General features: G+C 36.5%; 1 protein-coding gene across 10 annotated transcripts in view; it reads right to left on the reverse strand.

Annotated features, from left to right (window-relative positions):
- The window catches only part of LOC127876686 (phospholipid-transporting ATPase IA-like), a 110,674-nt gene that overhangs the window by 9,651 nt on the left and 87,987 nt on the right, over positions 1-13,036 (reverse strand). For 4 of the 10 annotated variants that reach the window (XM_052422081.1, XM_052422082.1, XM_052422080.1 and 1 more), the window contains 8 exons: positions 10,257-10,335; positions 9,834-9,895; positions 9,244-9,300; positions 7,466-7,573; positions 6,188-6,276; positions 5,691-5,792; positions 4,750-4,826; positions 3,947-3,982 (listed from right to left, as the gene is read on the reverse strand). In XM_052422081.1, coding sequence (XP_052278041.1) covers positions 3,947-3,982; positions 4,750-4,826; positions 5,691-5,792; positions 6,188-6,276; positions 7,466-7,573; positions 9,244-9,300; positions 9,834-9,895; positions 10,257-10,335 — 610 coding nt within the window. Of the gene's footprint in view, positions 1-3,946; positions 3,983-4,749; positions 4,827-5,690; positions 5,793-6,187; positions 6,277-7,465; positions 7,574-9,243; positions 9,301-9,833; positions 9,896-10,256; positions 10,336-11,072; positions 11,199-11,940; positions 12,013-12,514; positions 12,587-13,036 lie in introns of those variants that run through there. The other 6 variants (XR_008048028.1, XM_052422083.1, XM_052422085.1 and 3 more) reach the window with 5 other exon arrangements.

Here is a 13,036-nt window from a genome sequence, read left to right on the forward strand (position 1 = left end):
TCACATTTAGGTTGGCTGCCTTTTTCAAAAAGAGTAGAACATGTCATGTACATAAGGTAACAAATGGCCTTGCGCCAGAGTACATGGGTGAGCATTTTAAGCCAGTGTCTAGCGTGCATAATCGTTGTACTAGGTCCAATATGGTAGCTCAGCCAGAATCTGATCATTTTGCTGAAAATTTTACATTTGTAGATTCTGGTCGTTTTTCCAAACCAAAAGAACTAGAACTTTGTTTGAACAGCACATATTTTATTTATAGGGGGCAGTTCTTTCACCAAAAGCAGGGTGCAGCCATGGGTTCTCTAGTCTCGCCCATCATTGCAAATTTATATATGGAGCACTTTGAGAAGGAGGCCTTAGACACCGCCAAGAACCCACCTTCCCTATGGTTCAGGTATGTGGATGACACGATGACCAAACTTCATGAGTATGATATGGAATTGTCCTCCTCACACTTGAACTCCATAGATGAACACATTAAGTTTACGTCAGAACAGGAGGAAGATGGTTAGATACACTTTTTGGACACTTGTGTTCACGTGAACAACGATGGTTCCACCAAGGTTACTGTTTACCGAAAACCAACACACACCAACCAGTAAACTTCAATTCCAACCACCACTTAGATCACAAACGGTCGGTAGTTAGGTCATTATTCCACTGAGCAGAGAAAATAGTCAGTGAACAACATGACCAAAAGTCAGAAATTGAACACTGCAAAACTACACTTAGGGCCAACGGTTATCCAGAGTGGATGTTTACGATACCCAAGAAGAAAGATAAAACACCATCTGATAAATCCTCCAACAAAAACCAAAAGATCAATATAGGTATGCCATACTTCTGGGGCACGTCAGAAGCTCTGCACAGAACTTTCAAGAAATATGATGTCAACATGTACCATCAACCATATAACTCTATTAAACAACAATTAACTAATGTTAAAGATAAAACAGACAATTTGAAAAAGTGTTGTAGTTTATTACATACAGTGTGAACAATGCAAAAACGATTACATAGGCCAAACAGGAAGATCATTTGTCATAAGACTGAAAGAACATGTAGCCAGATCCAACTCGGCCATATATGAACATTGCTCCAACACAGGACACAAGATCGATCCAAACAACACCAAAATACTAGCATCCGAGGATGTTTCTGTCAAAACATCAGGGATTTAACTAAACCTAACCATTTCAAGGGTGCCATCAACATACACTTTTTACAGTCATTATAGATCTTTATAGTATAATTTTTAGTATGTATTTTATGTTCTTTTAAAAACTGTAATACATTTTTAAGTCTTATGATCATTATGATGCAAGGTTCTCATATTTATTCTCAAACTTTTAGTGTGCTACAAAGTGTGTTTACTACCTTCATATGAAGTGTGATATTTTCCTAAGCAACTTCTGTGATATAATGAACATGTGATAATATTTGTTCAAACTTAATCAGTAATATACTTGATATAATAAACAGTACATATATTTGATACATATAATACATATAAATTATTAAATATCTAATACATGACTGTTTCATGGTTACTACCACCAATATCAAGGACCCCAATGGAAATAAGTGAAAATAATTTTTCTCTTTTTTGTGTTATCCTTGGTATTGTGTGTGCATTCCATGGTTTACTATGTATATTGCTATATATTTTATGTTGTCTGCATTATGTAGTGACTATGTTATGTTCATATTTTTACCAAATAAAATCAATCAATCAATCAATACATTTATGTTATGATTTAATTTTTGGTAAGATCTACAGATGGTTAGTTCGATGTACAAGCCCACAGTTTCATGCATTTCAGACCGAGATGGCATGCATTTCTTGTTGTCAATCAAGCTTGCATTCCTCACCTAGTCCTGGAATACATTTGTCTAGGCAATGGTCGAATTAGTGAATTCGAAGGCTATATGGAAAAATGAAATTTTATTTAAAGTATGAGGTGAACAAAGTGACACAAAGTTTTCCCAACTTGTCACACATGTAAAAGAAGTTATGTTGTAATAACAAGTTGTACTGCATAGATATTGGTTTATCCACTCTAAACAAAAACCAAGCACTCAGGCATTCACATTGGCAAAGATTGTTTATCAACAATGTTGTGAATGTGTGTGTATTTACAAGTTTAAAAGGTCTTTCTACCCCTAAGGCTGGATTATTTTGAGACCAGGTTGTGTCCCAGCACTCCTATATAATTTACAAATGAAAAAATCATAATATCGGGCACAAGTCTTATAGCATAGCTTGAATGTTCATTTTACTGAAAGATTTAATTTAAGTTATGTGGTCTTTTGCTATTGGGGAAACCAACTAAACATAAGTGCACTGATCGGGGAAACCAACCAAACACAATTGCGCTGGTTCGAGAAACCAACCAAACACAAATGCTTTGGTTGAAGAGCAAAGCTGCCTTGTTGAGAAGTGACTTCAGTAGAATGGCAGCAACCTTCTTGTCAAAATGAAATGAGTCATTTTTAAGTATACTTTTCCCTTGCAATGTGACGATGTGAAGGGGGACAATTTGATATACCCCTCCCCCCTCAAAAGGACCGTTCATCAATATTGGTGACATACAATGCAATGATACATTTAACATCCTCCTTGCATTGATTATTTATTAGCAATAATGCTATTTTAAAGGAGGCTTTTTACTCCTAGCTTGCATGGACTTGAGCCATGCTCTGTGAAAAGGGGGTTTAATGCATGTGCATAAAGTGTCCTTCCAGATTAGCCTAGTATGCAGTCTGCACAGGCTAATCAGGGATGACACTTTCCGCCTTAACTAGATTTTCCCTCAGAAGAGACTTTCTTAAATGAAAAATACCATAAAAGCGGCAAGTGTCGTCCCTGATTTTTTAGCCTGTGTGGACTGAACGGGCTAATCGGGGACAACACTTTACGCACATGCATTAAACCCCTTTGCAGAGCACGGCCCAATTATAAATGTCAATAGAGCATGTTATTACCATAAAGTGAGAAGCATTTGCCATTTAAGGATAGTTGATGATAAAGTTAAGAGGCGTTTAATATATTCCCATTAAACTGGAGTTTGATTATTAACCATGGTTTTATTACACAGTGCATGACTTGGGCGTTATCATTATTTAAAGGCATTTTTCATTAATCACTGTACATTGATGAAGCTATCAAGTATCAGTAGGTAGTATTTTTTCAAGTAAACAAATTGCTTCAAAATAGTTCATGAGTATGATTGATTGCAAGCGTCATCACAAACAGCCAAGCAGTAATATTAATTCATCTTGCACACTCAATACATGCTCTGTTAATGTACATAGACAGTTAACCTATGAACAGAGTTATGCAAAAATGTTGTTTTTTTGCCATATGAAGCCAGCGGAGCTCCAGATCAGCCTGCATCTGTGCAGTCTTGTCAGGGGCTACACTTTCAGGTCAGCTCCTGATTATACTGCACAATTGTGTAGGTTGGTCTGGAGCTACGCTGGCTGCATATGACCCATTTTTACATTACCCTTCTCATATGACATAGGTAATAAAAATAGATAAGAAAAACAAAATGTTATGTAAGTTTATTACCACATGTGATATGCTTATTATTTAAGAGGAGGGGGGGGGGGGGGTATTTCTGGCTACATGTATATTATCTTTGAATTGATATTATTCAAATCTACAGGATTTGATGTTCATTAGTAGCCTACCACATGTGATTTTGAGACAGACTGGAATTAGGAATCACAATAAACCTACATATCAATTAATTCAATTTTATACATGATTTTCTGTCTGTAGTTTAACATGTTTATGAACCAAAAATGTTAAATAAATGTAAACACTGTTTGTCTGCAAGTAATGGACACATATGAAACCCCTATAAGTTAATTGTTTTGTTGCTAGGACCTATCAAACGTGATAGTTATAATTAAGAGTGAGTGAAGCAAGTATACTGACGTCTTGAAGAGATCTGGGAGCCACTACGGGATGGGGCTATCACAAAAATGAACATAAACAATAAATGTACAATGATAACAAATGATTGAGACAATTGCATGGCTTGGAGACTTTTAAAAGCTCGTAATTTTTCAAACATTTACTTTATGTACGGAATTAAATGTTCTGTTGCTAATTGCATAGAAAAGAACAGGACAAAAATTGTCAAAACAATGAAGTATCTAGCACCCTAAAATGTGATGTGTTTATCTCATATAAACTATATCAAATATTGCTTTTATGTGATTTTGAAACAAGAAACATTCATGCAATATAAAAAACAATATTTGATAATCCCAATTAATGTACTACATAACATCAATTACTAAGTCATATTTTAAAGTTTGGAATGAGCAAACATTCCAGATTAAATAGATGAAATGTGGTAACTTCATATCACATCCATTCAAGGTGATTACAGTATATTGGATATCAAAATAGAATTGCAAGAAAATGTTTTAAATAAACGTCTTAAACTGTAAAACGATAAATAAATTATGATAAAGCTTCAATACAAGGACAGGCACATTCATAAACTGAAAAAAGTAGCTCACATGGCCTTCTACAACATAACATTTATTTTAAAAGTGTAATTTATTCAAACAATAATGCATACATCTTAAAATAAACTTATCATGCCAATAGGCTATAAATTGTGAATCAATACCAGAAATAAAAACACAAATCACTCTGCAATAAAAGAACTCATAAACCACAAATTTCAACAACAAAGTTTACATCAACAAGCAACAGTTGAGACTTACGTGGCTGATCATGAGGGGGAACTCTGTTCATGGAGCGAGAAAACACGTTGCGCAACAACCTCGCAGTCTCTGTCAACCTTGGAATTATTTTGAGAGAGGGAGAGAGATATTAACATAGTGGTAGCTAGGCAAAAGTTGAACTTTCTGAACAATGGGTTAAGTATGAGATAAATGGGTTATAGACTAATATTTTGAACACAGTTGTCCACGCTTGTTTTTTCAGTACTTTTTGCAAAGAAGAAACAAGATTTTCACAGAAAATATAGGGTCCCATCACAAACTGTAGGGCAAATTGAGAGTGGACTCCTGTTAATTGAGCTGTGTCATGCGAAAATGGGTCTTATGCAATAAGCAATCGCACAGTCTGGTAATGAGCTCTCCGGTCCGATTTGAAGTCACTCAATTGTTTGCGGTCTTATTAGATGAGAGGGTATCTCCTGACCAAACTGCCCAGTTATACAGGCTGGTTTGGAGCTAAATTGGCTTCATATGGCATAAGACCTATTTTCAAATATTGAGGATCAATAAATATCTAAGGGTAATATTGAAAGCCTTGTTAAATATTCAGACTGCACAGCAAAATTAATGGTTTGTTCCTGAGCTTAGGTTTAAATTAAAAACATATGGCACATGTATTTTGCAACAGCAGTATACCAGTAGTTTTATAGAACATGCAGGCTTTTAGATAATCAAATATGCATCCAGAAAGAATTGGTTGAATTTGCCAAATTTTCTTTTTGGCAAAATTGAACTTAGTTCATGCTCAGGTTAAGAATAGAGGAATAATTGTCAAACAAATAACATATGCAGTATGGAAACTGATATAATTGATATAAACATGCCTGAAGTGTCAGTTTATTTTGCCCTAGCCTTAGACAAGCTGCAGGAAACATGTATCAAATAAGTGTCATTTTATTCTATTGTTCACAGGCAATACATACTTTTTCTTTGTTGAGCGTAACACAATTGTAGTTGGGTCCACATGAGCTATTTCTGCCTCTTGTACTTTCTCTTTTAGGGTCTTGCACATCGTGCGTCGCACACTTAAATTACAGATGAAATTAGTGATATTAAAAAGTTTCACACTCAATAATATTGATACCAAGAGCATGTGCAAGATTTAAATCTATAAATATTTAATTTCTACAAGAAAAATTATAATTGAATGTTTGTAATTTAATATTAAACATTAAATATGAATATTATACCTACCAAAACTAACTCACAGGCCAATCTGAGGCAACACATTCTGATTAAAAAAAAAAAATTGTTTTAAGAAATTCTCTTATAAATTTTAAGCAAGTCTAGATCAAAAGTGTTATTCCATTCAGCCTGTGCAAACGGCTAATCTGGAACCACAATTTATTCACATGCATTAAGCCCTGTTTTCCCAGAGATTGGCCCATTTATTACAAGTCTCCAGGTGTGGGTCACTTACACTTTCCATGCGATGTCTCTCAGCAGGCAGGTGAAGGGGATCAGGAGCAGTCCCATCCAGAACACAGAGCACCCCAGCACCATCCGGTCCTGAAATCAGTCAAACACTCTTAAACCGTCCACATTGAAGATATACAGAACACAGAGCACCCAGCACCATCTGGTCCTGAAACCAGTCGAACAACTCTTTAACAGTCCACATTGAAGATATATAGAACTCAGAGCACCCCAGCACCATCCGGTCCTGAAACCAGTAAAACACTCTTAAACAATCCACATGGAGGATATACAGAACACAGAGCACCCCAGCACATCCGGTCCTGAAACCAGTCAAACCAACTCTTAAACAGTCGACATTGAAGATATATAGAACTCAGAGCACCCCAGCACCATCTGGTCCTGAAACCAGTCAACCAACTCTTAAACAGTCCCATGGAGGATATACAGAACACAGAGCAGCCCAGCACCACATCTGGTCCTGAAACCAGTCAAACAACTCTTAAACAGTCCACATGGAGGATATACAGATCACAGAGCACCCCAGCACCATCCGATCCTGAAACCAGTAAAACAACTCTTAAACAGTCCACATTGAAGATATACAGATCACAGAGCACCCCAGCACCATCTGGTCCGAAAACCAGTCAAACAATCTTAAACAGTCCACATGGAAGATATACAGAACACAGAGCACCCAAGTACCATCTGGTCCTGAAACAAGTCAAACACCTCTTAAACAGTCCACATTGAGGATAAACAGAACACAGAGCATCCCAGCACCATGCGGTCCTGAAAGCAGTCAAACAACTCTTAAACAGTTCACATTGAGGATAATCAGAACACAGAGCACCTCAGCACCATCCGGTCCTGAAACCAGTCAAACAACTCTTAAACAGTAAACATTTAGGATCTCTAGGTCAACATAATGTTTTAAACACTTAATTTCAATAATGTGAAAAGTACAAAAATAAACAAAAGGTAATTACTCCTTAAATAGACAAGAAAGAGTTATGATATTTGAGTAATACACAACCAATCAACACGAAGCGACCTAACTAATGAGTTTCAAGTTGATACCTCTTTTAGTTTTTGTGACAAACTCCAGACAAAATTTAAGTACGAAAATTGACTACGGACAATAATTGAAAGAGCCTTACTCTGGCCTTCTTTTTTTTGGATTATAAACAGATTGATGGACTGACGGGCAGTGCTGTAATTATATATCTCTCTTCAGAGGCATACAAACAAACATATTTACAAAATAAACTGTATGGCTTACCATTCCCAGCATTTCTGGTGCCAGGTTTATTTGAGGAAACACATGACTGTACACAATGAGGAACAGGAACCAGCTGACTATACTTCCCCATATTGCCAGGTGGGTTAACTACAACCATAAGAAGATATGTATCATCCTGGACAACAAACTGATATAAAAATGTATTGCACATCACAAAATATGCACCGAAAATTGACAACAAATCTATCTCTGAACACACTTAATAATGTCACAATATGATCACATAAAACATTGATATTATAATTGCTTTATATGACATACTTTAAAACTGTACTATACTGAAGAAAATATTTTTTTTATTTGATTTGTTTATCTGTAAATAAGAATGTTGAGTCAAAGGCATATAAAGCTAATCAAGGAGCTGTTAGTACTAATTAATTTTTAATTCAATAGTTTACTTATGAAGTAAGTGTACTTGAAACAAGGGCTGTTTGTAAAACATGCATGCCCCCCATATGGGCTGTCCGTTGTAGTGGCAGCCATTGTGTGAATACGTTTTTTGTCACTGTGACCTTGACCTTTGACCTAGTGACCTGAAAATCAATAGGGGTCATCTGCGAGTCACGATCAATGTACCTATGAAGTGTCATGATCCTAGGCATAAGCCTTCTTGAGTTATCATCCGAAAATCATTTTACTATTTCGGGTCACCGTGACCTTGACCTTTGACCTAGTGACCTCAAAATCAATAGGGGTCATCTGCGAGTCATGATCAATCTACCTATGAAGTTTCATGATCCTAGGCATATGCGTTCTTGAGTTATCATCCGAAAACCATTTTACTATTTCGGGTCAACGTGACCTTGACCTTTGACCTAGTGACCTCAAAATCAATAGGGGTCATCTGCGAGTCTTGATCAATCTACCCTTGAAGTTTCATGATCCTAGGCGTATGCATTCTTGAGTTATCATCCGGAAACCATTTTACTATTTCGGGTCACCGTGACCTTGACCTTTGACCTAGTGACCTCAAAATCAATAGGGGTCATCTGCAAGTCATGATCAATCTACCCATGAAGTTTCATGATCCTAGGCGTAAGCATTCTTGAGTTATCATCCGGAAACCATTTTACTATTTCCGATCACCGTGACCTTGACCTTTGACCTAGTGACCTCAAAATCAATAGGGGTCATCTGCAAGTCATGATCAATCTACCCATGAAGTTTCATGATGCTAGGCGTATGCGTTCTTGAGTTATCATCCGGAAACCATTTTACTATTTCGGGTCACCGTGACCTTGACCTTTGACCTAGTGATTTCAAAATCAATAGGGGTCATCTGCGAGTCATGATCAATCTACCTATGAAGTTTCATGATCCTAGGCGTATGCGTTCTTGAGTTATCATCCGGAAACCACCTGGTGGACGGACGGACGGACCGACCGACCGACCGACATGAGCAAAGCAATATACCCCCTCTTCTTCGAAGGGGGGCATAAAAACACTGAAAGCAACACAAATTAGTCACAAAAGCGAGAAAGAATAAGCCCTATGCTGCATGTCATAATATGTAATATGATGTTAAACAATGTTTTAGATGAAAGGGGAGTAAAACTTTTGTTATTTTTTACCATTGGAATAAAAGTTTAGGAGAATGCCTGCAAACAATATTGTGTCCATGGACAGACAGACAAATGGACATACACAGTCATGTCCATGGTGATTCCAGTATACCCTAATTAACTTCATTGTGGTACCCGGAGGTGTATGAGAATTGCTGTAAATCCAGAATGGTGTCTGAAACATATTTGTCTTACCCATGTCCAAGCAGTTGTTTCCAGACCAGCTTTTAAACAAACAGTGACTACCACATACTGAAAATACACAAATAAAGTAACAAATGAGCACAAAATAATCTTTATTAAAAAAAATGTTTGTACATCAGTACCAATTTGTACGAAATTGTAAAATGGTTAAATTGCTTATGTTTGGATACACATTTTCATTTCTTTACTTGCATGCTGATGTATAACTATATAATTTATATAGGCTTCTTTAGCCTCTTTCTGGGAATACTTGGCTCAAGACATGTGCAGTTTGCATAGACAGATAATGGGCTACACTTTCCCATTTTGGTTGCGAAGACTTTCCCCAAACAAAAAATTCCATAAAAGCACAAAGTGTTGTCACTGATCAGCCTGTGCAGACTGCACAGGCCAATCTGGGACAACACTTTATACACATGTATTAAGCCAGTTGTCTCCAGAATGAGTCTCATATGATATAAAAGTTTGTTTCTAGATAATTAACATGCTGCAACAATAATCAAGAACTTCTTCCAGAGCTATATGGTATTTACTATTTGTGTTCAATTAAATATTAACATTTAAAAGCAAATGTGACTTACTGTATAAACAAAGTTCCCGTTAAATAAATAACTTCCAACCTTGCCATCGGAAAATGCTATATCTGTAAAAACAAACACATAACAATGAACAAATAAGAACAATTATCATTAAATGATGCAAATTTTGGACAATTGTTTCACAAAAATATTGTATAACTTATGTTCAATATTTGCATTTCTTTTAAACTGTCTTGAAATTTCTGATAAAACAAGCAATATTGGTTGCAAGCAAAGTAAACTCATCAAGTTTATAATCTTGCTTATAATATGCCAACCAGGGCATACACTGAACATCAACTGCATTTTAGTTATTTATATACTGTTTTATTTTATTTTACAAATGAGGTAAACATAAACAGTTTTTTGTAAAACTTGCAATGATGGGTTGAACAAAGGTAACTGTTGCTAACTTGCTATACTAGCCTTGATTTAAAGCCAGCATTGGCATCCAGAAGAGCAATATAGAGTGGTATATGGAGTTTGCAATCCACATCCAGAATACCTGCAATATAGAGTGGTATATGGAATTTGCGATCCACATCAAGAATACCTGCAATATAGAGTGGTATATGGAGTTTGCAATCCACCATCAGAATACCTGCAATATAGAGTGGTATATGTAGTTTGCAATCCAAATCCAGAATACCTGCAATATAGAGTGGTAAATTGAGTTTGCAATCCACATCCAGAATACCTGCAACATAGAGAGGTATATGGAGTTTGTGATCCACATCCAGAATACCTGCAATATAGAATAGTATTGGGAGTTTTGCAATCCACATCCAGAATACCTGCAATATAGAGATATATGGAGTTTGCAATCCACATCCAGAATACCTGCATTATAAAGTAGTATATGGAGTTTGCGATCCACATCCAGAATACCTGCAATATAGAGTAGTATATGAAGTCTGCGATCCACATCCAGAATACCTTCAATATAGAGTGGTATATGGAGTTTGCGATCCACATCAAGAATACCTGCAATATAGAGAGGTGTATGGAGTTTGCGATCTACATCCAGAATACCTGCAATATAGAGAGGTGTATGGAGTTTGCAATCCACATCCAGAATATCTGCAATACAGAGAGGCGTATGGAGTTTGCAATCCACATCAAGAATAGCTGCAATATAGAGTAGTATATGGAGTTTGCGATCCACATCCAGAATACCTGCAACATAGAGTGGTATATGGAGTTTGTGATCCACATCCAGAATACCTGCAATATAGAGTAGTATATGGAGTTTGCAATCTAAATCCAGAATACCTGCAATATAGAGTAGTATATGGAGTTTGCGATCAACATCCAGAATACCTGCAATATAGAGTGGCATATGGAGTGTGCAATCCACATCCAGAATACCTGTAATATAAAGTAGTATATGGAGTTTGCGCTCCACATCCAGAATACCTGCAATATAAAGTAGTATATGGAGTTTGCAATCCACATCCAGAATACCTTCAATATAGAGTGGTATATGGAGTTTGCAATCCACATCAAGAATACCTGCAATATAGAGAGGTGTATGGAGTTTGCGATCCACATCCAGAATACCTGCAATATAGAGATGTATGGAGTTTGCAATCCACATCCAGAATACCTGCAATATAGAAAGGCGTATGGAGTTTGCAATCCACATCAAGAATACCTGCAATATAGAGTGGTATATGGAGTTTGCGATCCACATCCAGAATACCTGCAACATAGAATGGTATATGGAGTTTGTGATCCACATCCAGAATACCTGCAATATAGAGTAGTATATGGAGTTTGCAATCCACATCCAGAATACCTGCAATATAGAGTAGTATATGGAGTTTGCGATCAACATCCAGAATACCTGCAATATAGAGTGGTATATGGAGTGTGCAATCCACATCCAGAATACCTGCAATACAGAGTAGTATATGGAGTTTGCGATCCACATCCAGAATACCTGCAATATAGAGTAGTATATGGAGTTTGCGATCCACATCCAGAATACCTGCAATATAGAGTAGTATATGGAGTTTGTGATCCACATCCAGAATACCTGCAATATAGAATGGTATATGGAGTTTGCGATCCACATCCTGAATACCTGCAATATAGAGAGATGTATGGAGTTTGCAATCCACATTCAGAATACCTGCAATATAGAGTAGTATATGGAGTTTGCAATCCACATCCAGAATACCTGCAATATAGAGTAGTATATGGAGTTTTCGATCAACATCCAGAATACCTGCAATATACAGTGGTATATGGAGTTTGCAATCCAATCCATAATACCTGCAATATAGAGTAGTATATGGAGTTTGCAATCCACATCCAGAATACCTGCAATATAGAGTAGTATATGGAGTTTTTGATCAACATCCAGAATACCTGCAATATACAGTGGTATATGGAGTTTGCAATCCAATCCATAATACCTGCAATATAGAGTGGTATATGGAGTGTGCAATCCACATCCAGAATACCTGCAATACAGAGTAGTATATGGAGTTTGCGATCCACATCCAGAATACCTGCAATATAGAGTAGTATATGGAGTTTGCGATCCACATCCAGAATACCTGCAATATAGAGTAGTATATGGAGTTTGTGATCCACATCCAGAATACCTGCAATATAGAATGGTATATGGAGTTTGCGATCCACATCCTGAATACCTGCAATATAGAGAGATGTATGGAGTTTGCAATCCACATTCAGAATACCTGCAATATAGAGTAGTATATGGAGTTTGCAATCCACATCCAGAATACCTGCAATATAGAGTAGTATATGGAGTTTTCGATCAACATCCAGAATACCTGCAATATACAGTGGTATATGGAGTTTGCAATCCAATCCATAATACCTGCAATATAGAGTAGTATATGGAGTTTGCAATCCACATCCAGAATACCTGCAATATAGAGTAGTATATGGAGTTTTCGATCAACATCCAGAATACCTGCAATATACAGTGGTATATGGAGTTTGCAATCCAATCCATAATACCTGCAATATAGAGTAGTATATGGAGTTTGCAATCCAATCCATAATACCTGCAATATAGAGTAGTATATGGAGTTTGCAATCCACATCCAGAATATAGTGCAATAATTTTATTTAGTTGTACATCACTTTGAAATAAATACAACTTTATATCTTTTAAATCTTTTACCACAAATAATATAAAAAAGTAAAAACATTAAACATATTGCTTCCTT

This window comes from Dreissena polymorpha, chromosome 4 (assembly GCF_020536995.1).
Source record: "Dreissena polymorpha isolate Duluth1 chromosome 4, UMN_Dpol_1.0, whole genome shotgun sequence".
NCBI lineage: Eukaryota > Metazoa > Mollusca > Bivalvia > Myida > Dreissenidae > Dreissena > Dreissena polymorpha.